The 19,890-nt window shown below is 40.4% G+C and overlaps 1 protein-coding gene across 6 annotated transcripts in view; it reads left to right on the top strand.

Annotated features, from left to right (window-relative positions):
- Positions 1-19,890, top strand: part of PTK2 (protein tyrosine kinase 2) — a 282,084-nt gene that overhangs the window by 217,743 nt on the left and 44,451 nt on the right. For all 6 annotated transcript variants that reach the window (XM_058564997.1, XM_058565000.1, XM_058564996.1 and 3 more), the window contains 4 exons: positions 1,117-1,232; positions 2,143-2,243; positions 5,391-5,480; positions 8,409-8,613. In XM_058564997.1, coding sequence (XP_058420980.1) covers positions 1,117-1,232; positions 2,143-2,243; positions 5,391-5,480; positions 8,409-8,613 — 512 coding nt within the window. The remainder of the gene's footprint in view (positions 1-1,116; positions 1,233-2,142; positions 2,244-5,390; positions 5,481-8,408; positions 8,614-19,890) is intronic.

Here is a 19,890-nt window from a genome sequence, read left to right as displayed (position 1 = left end):
AGGGCTGGCCCTGTGGCATAGTGGTTAAGTGTGTGCGCTTCGCTGCTGGCAGCCCAGGTTTGGATCCTGGGCACGTACTGACGCACCACTGTCAGGCCATGCTTTGGCGGCATCCCACATAAAGTGGAAGATCGGCACGGATGTTAGCTCAGGGCCAGTCTTCCTCAGCAAAAAGAGGAGGATTGGCATGGATGTTAGCTCAGGGCTGATCTTCCTCACGAAAAGAAAAAAAAATTCTGGCCTAAGAAACTATTGCTAAATGTTTCTCTTTTATGTATTGATTTTATAGAATTAGTTAAATTCATCTGCCTTTCTTTAGTCACGCGTTGCTTAACGACAGGGATATGTTCGGAGAAATGCATTCTTAGGCAACTTTGTCACTGTGTGAACATCATAGAGTGTGCTTACACAAACCTAGATGGTACAGCCTACTCCACACCTAGGCTGTATGATACTAATCTTATGGGACCACCGTCGTATAGGCAGACCTTCGTTGGCCGAAACGTCGTTGTGTAGCACATGACGGTATTAGCGTTTAGCTGAATTAATGATGGACAGTGGTAGTAAGGACTGGTAAGCTCAACCGGGTAAATACCCAACACGTGACCATTTTACCCTTCTGCACCCAAAACTTCGTGGAGGCAGAAGGGAGAACTGCTTGTTGCTTCCCCTTCCTCCTCATCATCTTATCCTTAGATCTGCCCAGAGACACAGTGAGGTCTGGAGTGCAGGTGAGCTGGCTGTGGTTGTATAGTAGGCTTGTTTGAATGGTAATAACGAGATCTTTTTCTCCAAACTATTGTTATTCAGCAATATTTTATACTATGCTTCTATTCATTCCCTAGAAGTATCTTCTTGTCTTTTTTCAGAAATTTGTCTACTGTCATGAAGATTTCAATTTAACAGTAGGATTTAAAATAAAGAATGATTAACCATAATTTCTGAACTAGTATGTTTCATTCGTTACACTTTTTTTCTTAGGGGAGAATTGAAGCAATTCTCACAAAAATACGTTTGGAAATGGGCACCATTGTTGTTGAATGTGGCTCTTTTGTATTGATTTCTATTCTCTGTCAATAATTCTTTTTCTTTTTTATCTTGATCACTGTTCCAAAGCTGAGGTCGTTTCTGCAAGTAAGGAAATACAGTTTGGATCTAGCGTCTTTGATCCTGTATGCCTATCAGCTTAGTACAGCTCTTGCGTATCTAGAGAGCAAACGATTTGTGCACAGGTAAGATCCAGTCATAAAGATGGTAAGCTGCCTTCTGAGCAGGGGGATGGGCAGTGGAGAACTTGGGAGAAGAGGTGCTGTCCGTGCCCCGAAGCCCTTCCTACCACTTGACTCTGTTGTACACGGACGTACTAGAAAGTTGTGCTGCTTCTGTCCTAGCCAAGTGAAGTGCCACGGCATGTTGATACACGTGTTTAAAGAGCTTTTCCTCACGTGCAGTTTGAAACATTTTGTGTTACTTTAAGGTCAGTTATTCCATCCACAAATACTGTTGAGAGCCTGTACATGGCACTAGAACAGTGAAGATATGGACCTAAAACAGATATTGCCCTGAGACTTTCCGGGACACCACAGTGTCGTGAGTGACATCTGTTGGCTTTCTGTGGAATTTCTCTTTATAGTCTGGGTCTCTAGTTTGAATGCAGGTGGAGCCCCTACAGTTTGTTTGTTTGCCCGGTATTGTGTTAGAGTTCTGTTATCCAGCATTAAAGCAAACTGCGTCAGCAAAATCATTTACTGGCGTCAGAAGATAACTTTCATTTTGTTTAATGAGATCTCTTGGTAGCAGCATGGTTACAGACCCTGGTTGTATATCACTGTCTGTCAGTTAATGCAGTTGGTAATATGATTGTATGAAAAGTAATAAGCAGTTTCATTATTTGAGAATATACTTTTTCGTCATTCAAAATACTAATCATCATATTAATGAGTAAATATCTGCCAAAAGGAATATATTTGAAGTAAAATAATAAAAGTATCCTTTTTTTCAGTGTGTAATAAATCTCCCGTTTGCACTGTATGTAAGCTGTCTTTCAAAGTATCTATCAATATGTCTTTATATAATATAGATGAGTTTGTGGGTTTGTTTTCCTTGTATTAAAATTTGTTGTCCCAAATTTTTCCTTATCAGGGACATTGCTGCTCGGAATGTTCTGGTGTCCTCAAATGATTGTGTCAAATTAGGAGACTTTGGATTATCCCGATATATGGAAGACAGTACTTACTACAAAGGTAAGAAATTAGAGCAGTAAATAAAAATAGGCTCAGGATCTCTAATGATTTTTATTTCTTAAAAGGGTATGTTCTAATATGCTCAGCAAATTTTTGACAGGTGTACAATGGTGCAGGAGCAGTTGGACATCCATAAGCAAAAAATAGACCTCAGCCTAAACCTCACTCCAGATTAACTCAAAAGGGATCATAGACCTAATTATAAAATGTAAAACTATAAAACTTTTAGGGAAAAAAATGGAAGTAAATCTTTGGGATCTAGGGCTAGGCAGAGTCCTTAGACTTGACACTAAAAACACGATCCATAAAAGGAAAAAATTGATAACTTGGACCTCATCAAAATTAAAAATTTTTGTTCTACAAAAGACCCTATTAAAAGGATGAAACAACAAGCTACAGAGTGGGAGAAAATACTTGCAAACCACTTGTCCAACAAAGGACTAATATCTAGAATATAGAAAGAACTCTCAGAACTCAACAGTAAAAAGAGAAACAAAGGATACAGTTAGAAAATGGGCAGAAGATATAAAGAGAGATTTCACTGAAGAGGACATACAGATGGCAAATAAGCACATTATCCATTAGGGAAATGCAAATTAAGACCACAGTGAGATATCATTGCACACCTATCAGAATGGCTAAAATAAAAAATAGTGATAACACCAAATGCTGGCGAAGATGCAGAGAAACTAAATTACTTATAAATTGTGAGAATGTAAAATGGTGCAGCCACTCTGGAAAAGAGTTTTTCAGATTCTTAAAAAACTAAATGCAACTACCATATGACCCAGCAATTGCACTCCTAGGCATTTCTCCCAAAGAAATGAAAACTTATATTCACACAAAACCTGTACTCGAATGTTCATTGCAGTGTTATTTCTACTAGCCAAAAATTGTAATCAGCCCAGATGTCTTTCAACCAATAGACATAGTTAGATACCTCCCAGCAAATGGGGTTGGATGCATGGGCTCAGAGAAAATGATCTGACTTACAAATCTCTAATCTGCTAAGTCCAGAGACTTTGATCCATTAGTTTTGGAACTAAAAACTGCCTCGTGATTTTTCTTTAATTTTGCCATCTTGGAATCAGATTGACTTGGTTCTTCAAATTATTATTGAACAAATAATTACTTTGGAATAATTTTCATATTCCTAGTACTTCAGCTAAGGTATGAATTATAAATTCATAGTATGCTATTAGTATATATTCTAATTATTACTATTATGTTGCAAAGGCCAGTTTTCTTCCTAGTTTGTTTGATTTTGATATTGTAGCAAAATGAGCCCAAATTTTTCCATAGTCTCTTTCATTTTATACTATAACTCATGACTAGTCCCTTTCCTATGCTTTCTGTATACTATAGCCTGAAACAATTTTAGCAGTGAGCCTTTGTTGTGTGAAAAGAAAATTCTTTGGTTGTTTATTCATTTTGGTTATTTACTCATTTAACTTAAAAACAACCAAGTAAGCTTTCCACTGTTTTAAAATACATTTCATATCCAGCTCAAATCCTAAGTAATCCAAGTCCTAGAATTCCAATAAAGAGCTAAACTCCCAACAGTGTAATGGCCGAGGTTCTGCTTCATTTAGACCACATTGGAAATGGGCAGTTGACAAATTCACGCATATATTATCATCCCAGAAAGGTCAGTAAGTATAGATTCCCTTAGGCTTCAGGAATACAGCCCCTACAGGTTAGGGATTCTTCCGTTCGGAGCACAGTTGTAGAGTAGTTTGTCCTGAAGGAATCAAACAAGATTTGACCTCATTAGTTGAGCAAATGCTTGAAGTTAAATGGAAAAAAAATAAATGAAACAAATTTAATTGTCTCCTGATTGAAAGTCCTCGAGGCACTCTTAGCTTACAGAAGGAAGTCCAGGCCCTTGACAAGGCTGGCGGGGCCCAGGTGCCCCTGCTCTGGGCCCCTTGAAACCTGCTCTTTCCCCTGCCGTTGTATCTATAGCTCCTCCTTGCCCCTGTCCTAGCAACTCTGATCCCCTGTCCCTTCCCCGAAGCCTTCCTGACCTGCCCCTTGGTCACTGTTCCTCCATACTTCTGTGACACTGGGCATGTAGTCAGTGTCTTGGTTATACCTCGTACCATGTTGGAGTAGACTCTGTTTCCACCTTTGAGAGTTAGAATTCCTTCAGGAAAGGTACTCTAGGGTGTCATCTTGTAACCCAGCAGTTGAAGGATGTTTAGTGAGGTGATGCGTTGTTTCCTGTGTGGCACAAAGGGAAGTTTTTAGGCCTCTAAAGAGGGACGATTTCAGGCTTTCCTTTTCATTGCATCGCCCCCTCCTGCTCGTCACATACTGATGAAAGTACAGTCAGTCCTCATTATTTGTGGATTCCGTATTTGCACATTTGCCTACTGGCTAAAATTTGTAACTCCACAAATCAGTACTCACTGTGCTTTTGTAGTCATGTGTGGACATGCACGGAGCAGCACAAAATTCGCGTGTGGAGGACAGAGGCGCGTGGGGGCGGTACAGCACCGTGCAAGCACCTCCGCCTCTGGGCCAGCTGGACGGGTTTAAATCCCATCTCTGGCACCTGCTAGTGGGGCAGCCTTCAGACTAAACACACCTGAACCTTGTTTTCTAAAGAAAACAGAACCTATCAGGATAAGTTGTTTTTGGTACTTAAGATTAGAATCTATGTGAGAAATGCCTATATATGTACGTATTTCCCCTAGGAGCAGTGTTGCGTGTTGGTGGCAACTTTATTGAGCATGACTACAGCGAATGCGAATCGAGCGTATGTCATTAGCAGGCCATTTCTAAAGCAAGGTTCCACCCTATACGTTAGGGTCCGTTTGGGGAAATTGTGAAGCCTTTCATAACCGAGCTGCAGGCTAATACCTGCAGTTAACCAGGACTCCCTCTCACTTCCCTGCTCCCTGCCTCTCCACAGAGAGAAGGACATCAGTGTTTTATTCCCTACCCCAGTCTAACTACTCATCACCCCAAAATGACCTCAGAACATCAAGGAAATGAGAAGTAGTTCTCCCAAAGAAACGGAAAGTCCAAGGAGTCAAATATTTAAAAGTTTTTATTTTGATGCCAAAAATCTTAGCTAGCTATAACTATTAGATTCTTTAGCAGATAACAAGGAAAATTAACTTTCTAAAATTAATCTTCTAGCTTCCAAAGGAAAATTGCCTATTAAATGGATGGCTCCAGAGTCAATCAATTTTCGACGTTTTACCTCAGCTAGTGACGTGTGGATGTTTGGTGAGTATTTTGAAAAGTTTTGTGTTTTTTTAAATTATATTTCATGTATTCTACAAGATAAACTTAGCTTTATCCCTCTTGAGAATATGGGGTTAATTCACCTTGCCTTGCCTGACCATCTCTTTCACCAAACTTCCTCTTTGGTGCGTTTGACAAATAGTCACTGAGCATACACCGTGCACCAGCTTCCAGCTGCGGCTGCTGTAGTGCTCCGCTGTTGTGAATTTCCAGTGCCTTCTGTCACTCTTCCTTTCTGTTTCCCTGTGCCATCTCTTCCTCCCTCACAGGGAGATACCTATTTCCTTCTTTCTCTCCTCTTTTTGCCATTTCATTCGTTCCTTTTCTGTGAATGACTTTAACTAGTTAACTTGTCCATCTGTTTCTGTGATAGCTCCTCAAATCCAGAGTAACTAAAATTGTACTTCCTCTCTTTATTCTGGAATCTGACCTCCTTCCTGACTTGTCTCAAGGCTTGAAAGTTTGATCCTTCGTCTTCTGTAGCTTCTACTTCTTTGATGTCTACTCTGTCCCTTCCTGCCTGCTCCAAGTCAGTCACTGTCATCCTCCTCCTTCTGCTCGGTAGCTTATTGCAGTACCTCCCAGCTAGTGTACAAGTGTGGCTCTCATTCATTCTACACTACTTACTTCAACTACTTGATCCAGATTTTAAAGACACTCACTCCCCTGCCCCACCTTTGCTGATGTTACTCCTTCTACCTGGAACACCTTATCCTTACACTCTCTCCTCCAGTTGAAATTCTGTCTAACCTTCAAGGTCACCTCAAATGTCCCCTCTTCCCTGAAGCCCTATGTAGCAGGTGAATCATCCGATATAAACTTCCTTTCTCTGCATTCTCTGTGTTTTCTCTTTGTCATAACACTCACGTGTTGATCTTGGGAATAGTCTTTTGTGCGTATTTTCTCTGCTAGATTTTAAACTACTTCAGAGGAGATGCCCTGTTAAGTTTATGTACCTTTTTTTCCTATAAATAAAAATAACTTTATATACATTGTGTGTGTTCTTATTTTTTCTTCTGTTTACTTGCTGTTGATTTTTAATAACCATTTAGTGCCCTAATTGGTATTAGGTGAAAGAAGGAACTTTTCAGTAGAGCAGGAAATAGCGTGACATGATTAGAAAAGGCTCTGGAGTCTAATCAATGTGGCTTTAAATTCTAAGACCTGGCTTATTAGCAGTGTGACCCAGAGAGCGAGACTTATCCTCTCAAGGAAATTTCATATTTCAAAGTTTAAGATGCCTGTTTTTTCACATTTGAACATTTCTGAAACTGAGGTGTGTTGTAAAGCAGTGGTGTTTTGCAGTTGGTGTTAGTTGGGGCGTGTTTTGTGTGTTCACCTTGCCAGCCCTCATGTGGACTTTGTTTTGTTCATATTGATGTTGCTTTCTTGTCCGAATAAGTGTGAAAGAGCTCTGTAGTAAGAATACAATAATTCTAACAGGTAACAAAGGATTGTATCATAGTTTAGTTGGCAGCATTTTCCCTCTTTTTTTGGTCATATAAAATAATGGTGTGTCTTATAATCAGTGGCATATTAGATAGGATAAAATACAGTATTTTAAAAAATGTAAACTGTGAGGATTAAGGAAAACATATGTAAATCTCACAGAACGGTGCCAGAGACATATTAAGGTCTCAAGAGATGATACCCAGTGTTATTATTACTGAAAATGTTGTCATAATTTCTGGTGAGAAAAGCAGAACTCAAGACATTATTTTTGTCATTCACTCTTTACTTTGAAATTACTGGACTTTTGGCTAATTTCAGAATCTAATTCACGTTAATATGATAATATGCCTTGCCCCCTTTGAGGCACATACCATTTCAGGTACTGAAGATGCAGAAATAAAGTCACTACTCCTCTCCTCAAGGCACCAGTTACACAGTGTACATCTATGATGGAAGCAGAGATGAGATTTTCCCAGGGGCGAATCAGGAAAAGCATTATAAAAGAACTCACCAATGTACCTAAAAAGAGGCGAGTTTGTAAAGAAGAAAATGAAAGAGCGTTAAATATAGAGAATTTAACACAAGCAAAGGCATGTTTGTGGCATGTTCGGGGGTGGCAGGATCTCCAGAGGGGCCAAAATGCCAGGTGACGACGAGAAGCTACGAGGAGAAAACCACTGGCCGCGGATGCCAGCCTGCTTTCCTAGTTCCCTGGTGGTTGTGTTATGTGGTCCTGCCTCTCAGTTTTAGGTTTTGTTCACTTGTTTCTTTTAAAGGGGAATGCACAAGTATTATTCAGAAGATACTGGGAAAGTCTGTGACTTACAAGGGGAGCATGCGAGTAAACTGTTTGAGGGTGATTGTGGAGTTTGTGGACACAGTCACTGCAGCCCAGAGAAGTCCCAGACTTTCCTGTGGGAACCATTGTGACTGGTTAGTGGATGAGCCAGATACTGAGGCCACTGTGCACGCTGGGCAAGGATGGGCCACCACTGTTAAGGGAAATCTTGACAGGAAACTGAGTGTTGTAAAAGTGTAAGACTTAAATTTTAGGGTTTTCTGTGTTGGGCCTCAGGTCAGCTGCTGTAATCATAAGCAGGCTGGATTGAAGTGGAGTGAAATCGAAAATTTATTGAGGTTTTTTGAACTGGCTCATTTAGCGTGAAGCATCACTGTAGCTGGTGGGTCATTTTCTAATAGAGAACTTTTAGAGAAATAAACCTCTTAGAAAAATTGTTTTTTTCCTTGGTAATATGTAATATTTCACCATTCACATCATATTAAATTAGTATGGCTGTTCTCATTTTATAACAGAATGAATTGAGTGTTGCTGTGTTTAGCTGATTTGCCCACAATCACACAGCTGGTTCTCATGCCGACTGTGAAGTGATTCCTGAAACATAGGAATTACACTCTTCCTGCTAAGTTCACTGCTGTGTTTTCATTCCCGCTTCACAGGTGTGTGTATGTGGGAGATACTGATGCATGGTGTGAAGCCTTTTCAAGGAGTGAAGAACAATGATGTGATCGGTCGAATTGAAAATGGGGAAAGATTACCAATGCCTCCAAATTGCCCTCCTACCCTCTACAGCCTTATGACGAAATGCTGGGCCTATGACCCCAGCAGGCGGCCCCGGTTCACTGAGCTCAAAGCTCAGCTCAGGTAGGAGTGGGGGGAGAGAGGGCCCGGGGCTGGGGCAGGCTTATGCTGCTTCTCCTCTGTTGCAGTAATAGTGTTTCCAGGTCATTTTATCAGTACGTCTAAGGCTAACCTATTTCTTGGGCAAACATCACTTTTTTAATTGATTTGCATTTATTTATACCTTGCTAGAGTCTTGAGTAGATTATATCTTAAAATCTTAATAAATTTCACATTATGATTAAATCTCTCTCCTCTAACTTCTAACTGACTTAGCATGGCTTACAAGGTCTGTAATAATTTAGTCCCTACTTACCTCTCAAATCTCTTCTCACACAACTCCTTCATCCCCCCGATACTTAAGCTCCAGCAACACCTAACTACTTATAATTCTCCCAGCACAGCTCACTGCCTTTCACGTGCTATTTTCTCTCCCAGAAATGCCTTCCCCACCTTTGCCGCCTGATAAACTCCTATTCCATCCTCAGAATCCAGCTCAGATGTTACCTCCTTCAGGAAACTTTCCTAATCAACCCTACCCCCAAAGAGATAGCCACTCCTTTGGCACCTTTTCAGTACTGTTATTATAGTTAAAACATCCACATTGCCCATTCAGCTGCCATTTTGTGCCTCCTACTTTGTGCCAGGCGCTGTTAGACCCAAACCTCTAGTAGCTCCAAGTCCCCCAGAAGGAATGCACAGGGACTTAGTGCACTGAACCCCTCAGAGTGTCTGCACAGTGGAGCCTGCCTCCTGGCCTGGAGAGTTTCTTGTTTGCTTGTCTGTGTCCCCAACCAGACTCAAAGCTCTCAGTGGGCATCACTGTGTCTTACTCATTTCTGTAGCCCTAATGTGGAGCTTAGGACCAGGCACCTAATGAGCACTGAATAGACAGTTGTTGAATTGAGTTGAATTAAAGTCTAGATTGAAGCTTAATACTTTAATGAACAAGATATTTTAATATAATATGCATGGAGAGGGCTGGCCCCGTGGCTTAGCAGTTAAGTGCGCGCGCTCCGCTGCTGGTGGCCTGGGTTTGGATCCCGGGCGCGCACCGATGCACCGCTTCTCCGACCATGCTGAGGCCGCGTCCCACACACAGCAACTAGAAGGATGTGCAGCTATGACATGCAACTATCTACTGGGGCTTTGGGGGAAAAAAAAAAAGGAGGAGGATTGGCAATAGATGTTAGCTCAGAGCGGGTCTTCCTCAGCACAAAGAGGAGGATTAGCATGGATGTTAGCTCAGGGCTGATCTTCCTCACAAAAAATAAATAAATAAATAAAACTGTTTAAAAAAAAATATGCTTGGGGAGCTTAATTATATAACCAGCCAACCAACGCCATGGTTTTAACATGTACTGTATCACTTGTTTTCATATTTGGGATACTTCCCTGATTTTATGTGAGATTTTTTTTTTTTTTTTTTTTTTTTTGTTATGCCATTACTAAATATCGGGGTCCAGAAGACCCTGAGAGCTCAACTAGCCCAACCATATCTCCCAGTGCTTGGACCCTCTCTAAACTTCCTCTAGCCTCACCTCATCTCGGGCAGCTCAACCTGCTAGACAAGTGTCCTTACAAGGAGAATGTTTCAAGAAGAGTTAAAGCCAATAGTTAGAAGTAGAAGAGATTCGTCCAGTCAGCAGCTGTGTGCTAAGTGCCTGCTCTGTTCTGAGTGAGGTTCTGTGCGTTCAGCAGTGAGCAGAGCACAAGCCTGCCCCAGGCTTTAAAGTCCAGGGAGAGACCGGAGTCAGCACTTGTTCACCGCACAGGGAGAGCACACTGTGAGAGAGGGCGCCTTAGACCCCATGACGCTCACCCGCCAGCCGGGTTCCGCTCTCGAGCGCCCCACAGAACAAACTCTGCTCTGCGTCTCACATGATAGGCCTTCGAGTATTTCTAGACAGCTTTTTTCAAGCTAGAAATTTCCCATTTCTTAATTCTCATACAACTTAATTAGATATGCTCTCACTATTAGAGCTGGATTTTTGAAGGTGCTTTGTTTCATGTTTTGCTCATGAATGTTTTTTGTTCCTTCTTGATCTTTCCTTGGAATTTGACAGGTCTTGACCTTGAAATTTCTTCCCTCTCTGATCCCAGTTCCATCTGCTTGCCTCCCTGACATCTCCTTTATCTTACCGACCCACTGTTTCTCCACCATTACTATGAGTATTGACCAAATTTCTATTCTCAGCCTCCTCCTTTCTCTCGGTACTCTTCCTGGATTACCTTAACCATTCTTGTGGCTTCACTTCTCACCTCTGTCTGTCTTTTGCTTCCATCCTGCCCTTTTCTCACAAGTCCCAAACCTGCGTTTTAAATTGCATCATGGGCATCATGTTTATCCCTAAAGCAAATCTGTTACCATCTCCTCTCAGCCAGCTCTTGCCCCTCACCTTCTGTCGGTTACAGTGGTGCCTTTATCTTCGTCTCCATCTTGGGATCCTCAGGAATTCCTCGCTTGCCCCAACCAGCTGACTAGCTGGAGAACCCTCTCTGCAGTGTCTTCAGGGCCACTCCCTCTCCACTGCTTCTCCAGCTGGACTCTCCTTCCGTCTGTCCAGCATAGCTTGTTAGGCAGTCTTCCCGAAACATCAGTATGGAAGACTAACTCCTTTGCTCAAAACAACTTTCAGTGGGTTCCTGTTACTCCCCGTGTTAGGGAGAGGCTTCTAGAGTGGCATTTAGGACTCCTTCCATTATGGCCTGACGGTGTCTTTTCCATCCCTTTCTCACATTATGGCCAAACTAACCCTGTCTCTCAGCCTGGAATGCTTCCTTCTCCACCTGGTGAAATCCTACCCATCTTTCTTGGCTTCTTTCATGTGCTGGCTCTTCCGTGACTTCACAGCTGACCATCCTGTGCCTTCAGTCTCCAGAGCACTTTGTTCTTGTCGTGCTCATCCTGTGCTGCTGCAGATGGCTGCGTGCCGTGTTCACTTTGGTTCCCCACACACTGTGAGACCACGATAGCTGAGCCTGGTGCTAGTTACTGGGCAAGATGACCAAAACACTTTTCCTGCCCTCGAGGAGCTCACAGTCTAGTATGTCTCATCCCCTACTAGACTGAAGCTCCTTGAGGACAGGGATCGTCATACTCACCTCGGTGTTGCCTGCACCTCCAGGCCCGGAGCCTGGACACAGGAAGGGTCCAAATAGTCGCTGAGGTCATTGCTGAGCGCAGATAAGTCTGGTTAACATTAATTTAAAGACTGTTTTATTAAAGTAAGTTAGCTCCAAAAGCTATGCAAGATGAAGTTTTAGAACTAAACATAGTTATTTTATATATGTATACACACATATATATATAAATATATATAAATATAATATAATGTACTTAGACTATAATTTATGGATATCTTCTTGTGACAGTTAGCACAGGTCATTGAGCATTAATTTATTCTGTATTCTGTTTTAATCAGAAATGGAGTTTAACTTTGCATTTTAAACATGTATAATATGGCTACCAAATAGGCCAATAAAATTTAACTTTATAATATAATAACTTACCTGGACATTTATATGTAACAATGTATCACAATCAAATAGTTACTTTTATTGAGTTTTTCAAAATCTTTATTATATCCAAGATTTTAACAAAGTAATAAATTTTGCATAGCCCTTACCCCAGCCAGGGCAGTTAAAAACATTTCCCTAATCCCATTCTCCTTATCTACCTTAAAAGAGAAATTGCAAATAGAGTCAAATTACTGTGGAATTCCATTCTTCTTTGACTGGGCCCTATATTTGTCTTTACTATATTATAGGTTGAGAAAGTGGCTCTCAGGATGAGCTTCGTTAGGCCAAGTCATAGAGTACTCAGGTCATACTTTCATGGGTTGATCTCTGTGACTCAGAGCCTGTCCTCCCTGCATCCGGTTTTCTTATTCACAGATGTGACTCCATTGAGAAGAAGAATGAGATAAACCCGTAGGTGGCCTATTAGCAAGTGTAAAAAATTCCTCAATAGGAATATTTTACAGTCACCTACAGTGAAAATTTCTCATAATGTGTACTCTGGCATTTTGTAGTATGTGACTGACAGGTTATAAGAGTGCACTAAATATTTTTTGAATGAAAAAAATCATTTAATCCCTGTTTAATTCAGTTAATTCTTTGGTAGATACTGTGCCAAGGAAACCACAATAAATGGCTTGAGTATCTGCCTTTTTTGGAGCTTATATTGTACTCAAAAATACTATTTCCCAGCAGTACTCTGCTTGACTAAGTTATTTGTGCCACTATAAAAAAAAGACTTTTGGTTTTATCTCCCAGTTTAGGGAAACGTTTTAAGTTAATGTGCCGTTTCTTAAATCCTTTTTAGACAAATGAGGTCAATAAACAGATTTATCAATTTAAAGTTTTGTACCATAGTTTTTGTATTTTTTTAACTCTTTATTAACATCCAAAGATGTGAACGTATAAACATGGCAAGAAGTGAACAGCTCATTGAATTTTCACAAATTGGGCACATCCATGCAACCAGCATCCAGAGCAAGAAAACAACACTGCCAGCACCCCAGAAACCCACCAGATGCCCCTTTCTAGTTACCGTTCACCCTCCAAGCGTAGCCACTTACCATAGATTGATTCTGCAGATTTTTGAGCTTTATGTAAATGGTATCATTCAGTATGTACTTTTTTGCTTTTGGTTTGTTTTGCTCAACATTTAGGGTAAGATCATCCATATTGTTGAGGTAGTAGTACTTCATTCTCGTTGCTGTATATTGTACCGTTGGTGAATATGCCGTAGTTTATCCATTCTACTATTGGTAGAAATTGGGATACTTTCCAGGTTGGGGCTGTCAGGACTCTTACTGTCTGAACATAGTAGTGAGTGTCTTTTGGTGAGCATTTCTACAAGAAGTTCAGTTGGGGTAAATCCCGAGTCAGTGGGGATACACAAATTTAGCTTTAGTAGATGCTGCCCGTTTCCCAAAGTGGATATTCCAGTATATTGCTCCCAGGAGTGAGTGAACGCTCCAGTTGCTCCGACCATAGTTTTTTTTAAACGTTCGGAAATTTCTCCTTGTTTCTAAGCACACCATTTTCATATATGAAGGTTGGATAAAAGAATATAAGTGATATGTAAACAATTTACCTGAACTTCTCTATTCTAAAGAAGACTAACCTAGTAAGTATCACCTTGGAAGGTGCTCCATGATTTTCAGTTGGTCTTCCTTCACTGAGCTCTTTAGGAAGACCTTTAGAACTAGTACCATGTTCGTTGATAGCAAGTCTCCATCCTCTACAGTTAGCTTTACTAGTTAAAACATTAAAGACGAAATTTACTGAGTGCTTTCTGTTGCCAGGCATTGTGCCATAAACTGTCACGCATGATTTCATCTTAATCCTCATAGTCCTTGGCGGTGTGGGTAGTATTATCATCATCAGTTTACAAATGAGGAAACTGAAGCTATGAGGTTAGGCAGCTTACCTGAGGTCACAGAGCTGGAATTCAGATCAAGTCCTGAGTCCAGGGCTCAAGCTGTCAGCTATCATGCTGTACACCTTGATTTGAGACATGGCTAGAAGTCATTAAGTACTCCATTTTAGGATTATGATTGGTGACCAAGTTGTTAATATTGTTTGGTTAAAAAGGAAAAAGAAGAAAGCAAAGAAAAAAAATACTATTATAAGTAATTCTTGCAGCTGGTTTTCTCGCATTTGTTTGAATATCAACCAAAGAAAGTCCCTAGAAAGAATGGCAGTATCACCAGTATATGTGTGGAGGCCCCCAAACAAGACTTTGAAAGGTGACATGGTTTCAGTGTGTTAGCTTCAAAATATTTATCCTATTTGTTTTATTTGTCTTGTCCCATGTTGAGTGTGTTGCATTTTGCTGCTGTGGCCCTCTGGAATTCCAAATATAGTGGGGAGCAGTTTGAGAAGTTTTCCATGAGGCTGCATCTCTCCAGGGGTGACCTGAGGGAAGCTAGAGGCAAGCCATGCCAGTGTGTGTTGACCTGCTGTGGACTCATACTGTGTACATAATACATAGCCTTGTCTCCAGCTTGGGTCTTGTTGGGGCTGGGGGTGGGGTGGATTTGGGGGTGTTGTTTGTGTGTTATTTTAACTTAATATTGTCATGTCTGCTTCTTTATCATACAGAGCTGGCCTTTGCAAGGGCTGTTTGGTCAGGGCTTTAAGTTAGCTTGGCGTGGCTGCAGCCACAAATATTTTTTTTTTTATTGCATCTCAGTGTCATACCCAAGTGAATTATAAAGCATCTCAGGACACAAACTGTATTTCAGCTGATCTGTGAGGCTGCTAGTTCAAGCCAGCAACACTTTTAGAGTAAATGGGGTGTGTGTATGTAACCTATGTAAGTAAAAGCACAGAGAACACTTAGTTTGGAGGAATTTAACCTGGTGTTTAGAGTTACGTATCTTGTATTATGAAGGTTAGAGTTTAAAAAGAAGTTTTAAAAGGCTCTGTGGCCTTGGGCAAGTGATTTAGCCTCCCTGCAAGAGCGGGATCACAAACCCTGCCTGTGGTCTAGTTTTCAGGGTTAAAGGAATTCATCGTCCATGATGCTTCCAGTCGGGCGGGGCTAGTGGCGGGTACACACCTCGAGAGCTGCGCTGGTAGTAGTAACAGCAAAGCTTCTTCTGAAGATCCAGAGGAACCTGAAGATCTTAGGGTACAGAAAAATTATCAGTTACTGTTTAGAAAAATCTGGTTATTTGAATTTAAAAGTGTTAGCTATTATTATCCACATACCAAATACCCAGGACATTTTTTTGACATTTTATAGATGTCTTACGGAGACATGGAATTTAAATTTTTAATCTGTGAACAGCATCTTAAAAGTTTTTAAAATCTTTTTTGATTCTTTGTTTATCCTAAAATGTGAACTCGAAATTAAAAGCTCTAGGTTTGACATGGATAAGGAGAACAGATTTGTGGTTACCAGAGGGGAAGGTGGGGGGAGGGCAAACAGGGTAGAGGGGCATATTATGTATGGTGACGGATAAAAACTAAACTATTGGTGGTGAACACGATGCAGTTATACAGAAACTGAAATATAATAATGTACACCTGAAATTTACACAATATTATAAGCCAGTATCACCTCAATTGAAAAAAAAAAGCTTTAGGTTTGATTAATGACATGAGGATACTTGTGCTTCTTTGCTATGTGTTTTTTTCAAGTGGTTTTGTATTAGCTTCCAAAATTCCTTTCAAAGGTGGTGTCTAAATTCCTCCTTAGTCATCATCCCAGTATTTTCCTTCTCATTGCTATCCTGTTTGGTCTAGATAATATCTGGGAGAGTAATCTGCTTCTCAATTATCCCTGTATACATCTTAAAATGTTCACAGCATCTGAACTTTAAGGGTTTTTTGAGGGGGGAGGGACCTTAGCCTTCCCAATAGTAAAAAGTAAGTAGTAAATCTAAATGTAATAGGAATTTAATATAAAATTTAAATTGTTTCCACTAAAAATTATGTCTTAAACGTTTCTTATCTAAGGATAGTTCTGATTCATCATTGGTTCCCACCCACACATAGATGATCAGAGCTTTATATGTGCATCTCGGTTGTAGGTGCACCTCCACAATTTGGTTTTGTGTGAAGTAAACAAATTTCTAGTGAGATTTAAACTTGCATTTCATACAAATTAGACCGTTGTGCTTACATGCCTTCACAGATCCTTTTCACATGGATTCGCTTATTTGAGTTCATGACAGTTCTTAAGGATGAGTTATTATTGCCCTTTTCTCTTGAGGAACCTGAGGCTTAGACAGTCGTATGACTTGCCCTGGATTGTGCAGCTAACAAAGGGTAGATCCAAGATCCTGGGCCCCTGTCTCTTAACTTGAAGACCCGTGTTCTTTCTTGTCTCTTTAGCACAGTGTGCCCCCTCCTCACTGAATGGGTCATTGACTGCCCCCATCCCTCCTGTATTTCTCCATGCTCTGTTCACTTCCCCTCACTCGTCTTATTTTATAAAGAGAGACCTCTGACTAGATGTTTACATTTCAGCTGTAATTCATATGTTTACTATTTAAAATCTGATCCCCACCCTCAGAACCCACAGTGAAATCCTCAAACTTATCCCAATAGCTACCATAATTCCTTCCCTTCAATTCTGTTTCTGTTACCATTTTTGTTTTCTCTCTAGTTGTTCTTAATTCCCCTTCACTGAATTTTGTCTCCAGGATTGTTATCCCTAAAAACATCAAGGAAGAGTGGAACAGACATGACTGTCTCTCTTCCTCTCTGGACAATGAAGGATCAGTGGCTCTAAGTGGTTCCTCCTCTATTTCCCTTTACAGAGGGACAGGGAAATGAGGTTGGATGGAGAGATGCAGGAAACAAATGGAGAAGCATTGGCTCCACATCAGTTAGAAATTAAGACGCACCTGAAGCCTAGGTGGGAGAGAAGCAGAAGTCCTCTATGGTCAGTTTATTAGTTCTTGGCTCAGCGGGATTGGCACTTTGAAGCCAACAGCTTATCTTCCGCACCTCTTTCTCTCCCTTAACCTCCCACATTTGCATTTTAGCAATACCTTTTGCGTTATATTTTTAGTGATTACTCTAAGGATTACAATTTCCCATCTCTAACTTTTCACAGTCTAAGTTATTAACTGTACATTACTTAAAATGTAGAAACCTTGCAACCGTGAAGGCCCATTCAGCACCACCTCAGTTCCTTTATGCTCTAGATGGCATTTATATTACATTCATATATGTTAGTAACCTCACAAAATAAGATTATATGTTGTGTTTTAAATAATATTTTAGGAAAAAATCTCTTGTATTTAACCCCATACAGTGTTCTTCATTCTTTCCTAAAGATCTTTTTTCCATTTGGTTTCCTATCTGCCTGCAGAACTTCTTTAGCATTTCTTGTGGTGTAGATCTGTTGCTGGTCAATTCTGTTTGTTTTGTTTTGTTTTTTATCTGAAAATGAATTGAACTTAACTTCATTGGATATAGAATTCTGAGTGGACACCATTTTTCTGTTTTTTCTTTTAGCGCTTTAAAGCTGTTCTTCCTCTGACCTCTATTGTTTCTATCTACCTGACCTCTGTTGTTTCCAATGAGAAGTCACTGGGCTTTCAAATAATTGTTCCTCTGTATGTAATGTAATGTGTCATTTTTTTTCTGACTGCTGCAATGATTTTCTCTTTGGTTTTTAGCAGTTGAACTAGGATGTGCTTGGGTGTGGTTTTCTTTGTAAGGATCATACTTGGGGTTCACTGAACCTCTTGAATCTGTAAATGTCTTTGACCATTATTTCTTCAGATGTTTTTTCTGCTCCATTTTCTCACTTCTTATAAAACTCCAGTTCCATGTATGTTAAACCTTTTGATAGTGTCCTTCAGGGCCTAGAGGCTCTGTTCTTTTTCTTTCTTTACCCAGTCTTTTTTTCTAAGTCCTTCAGATTGGATAATTTTTATTGACGTACCTTCAAGTTCCCTGACTCTGCTGCCATCTCCATCCTACTGATCATCCAATTCTGTGAAGATTTTGTTTCAGATATTGTATTTTTCATTATAGAATTTTCATTTGGCTCTTTTTAGTAGGTTATATTTTTCTGTGGACATTTCCTATCTTTTCATTAATTATGAACAAACTTTTCTTTATGTCCTTGAATATAATAGCTCTTTAAAGTCCTTGCCTGCTAATTCCAACTTCTGATTCATTTTTGGAGTAGGCCTCCTTTAGCTTTTTTCTTCCTCTTGAGAATGGATCACAGTTTCATGTTTATTTGTATATCGAGTAAGTTTAGATTATGTCCTAGACATTGTGATCGATAGGTTGCAGAACCTCTGGATTCAGTTATATTCCTCTGAAGAGTGGTTGGTTTGTTTATTTGTTTGTTTTAGCAGGCAGTTAACTTGGCTGGTCTCAAAATGTAAACTCTCTTTCCGTGGTGTGGGCAGCAGCTCAAATCTCAATTTAGTTCTCTTAGCCTTAGCTGGGCTGCTTGGCACATGCCCTATATGTGCATGGTTCTGGAGTCAGCTAGAGATTGGGCAGAATTTGTACTCAGAATTTGAGGTACCCCCTCTCTGGCTCTCTTCTTCCTGGGATTCCCCCCGTCACTTTCCACCAGCTGTGGTGACCCAAACTCAGTCATCTGGTTCTTCAAGCCAATATGACTAGAGCCGGCTTTCTGGCTAATGGCCATTAAAAAGTGAAGACTCGCACAGTGCCGTTCTCTTCCTCCTAGTATCAGCTCCCTCCAGAATCTGACTGCTCTGGCTTGCTCTCTTGTGCTGTCACAGAGTTGTTTCTTATGTCCATTGTCGCTATCTGCAAGGGGGTTGGTCAAATAGGAGCTTCTTGAACTTGCCAGGAATAGAAAGAGGTAACCATTTTAAAGTAAGATTTTAGTATAAATCACTTTTTTTATATAATTTTGAGGTGGGTAACACCACAACCGAACAAAAGTGCATTATTTCCTACAGTTTGAGATACATAATAGAGAAATGTGGTTTTGATGTATTCATCAAACTAGATGTCCAGTCTGCTGTGCCTGTTTATAAGAGAAAAAGAGGGGCCGGCCCCGTGGCTTAGCAGTTAAGTGCGCGTGCTCCACTACTGGCAGCCCGGGTTTGGATCCTGGGCGCACACAGATGCACCACTTGTCGGGCCATGCTGAGGCCGTGTCCCACATACAGCAACTAGAAGGACGTGCAACTATGACATACAATTATCCACTGGGGCTTTGGGGGAAAAAAAGGAGGAGGATTGGCAATAGATGTTAGCTCAGAGCCAGTCTTCCTCAGCAAAAAGAGGAGGATTAGCATGGATGCTAGCTCAGGGCTGATCTTCCTCACAAAAAAAATAAAGAGAGAGAAAAAGAGCGGAGGCATATATTGGAACAGTGTGGGTATGGCATTTAGCCTCTAGGTCAGCCAGATACAAATATGCCATCCCCAGCTTCATCTCAAGTCTACAGACTTGTTTTCTGCAAAGATACAGGGAGGTTTTTTTGTTAAAAGATCACTTCCATTCCTTTCTGGTGAGGCAATGTTGGGTAATTATAAGAGATTAAGTTGCAAATCTGGTATTCCCATGAACTTGCCAAAACAAGCCTTTTCCCTCTCGGCTTTTTTTCTTTCTGATTTCTTCCTGCTTTTTCTCTGGATAGTTTCCAGATTAGCTTAAGTAGCTATGAGCCCAGACTGATTGTTATGTCCAAAGCAAATTTTGTGATGTCATCATAAAATTATTATGTTTAGGGGATTAAAGTCCAGTCTTTAAAAAAAAATAAAAGTTATTTAAGCAAAGAGTATTTCTTACATTTAAAAAGAAGAAATGTTTTATAGTTTAAAGAGTTTA

This window comes from Diceros bicornis, chromosome 21, assembly GCF_020826845.1.
Source record: "Diceros bicornis minor isolate mBicDic1 chromosome 21, mDicBic1.mat.cur, whole genome shotgun sequence".
NCBI lineage: Eukaryota > Metazoa > Chordata > Mammalia > Perissodactyla > Rhinocerotidae > Diceros > Diceros bicornis.
Note: the sequence above shows the minus strand (reverse complement) of the source record. Positions and strands in the feature narration are given on the sequence as shown.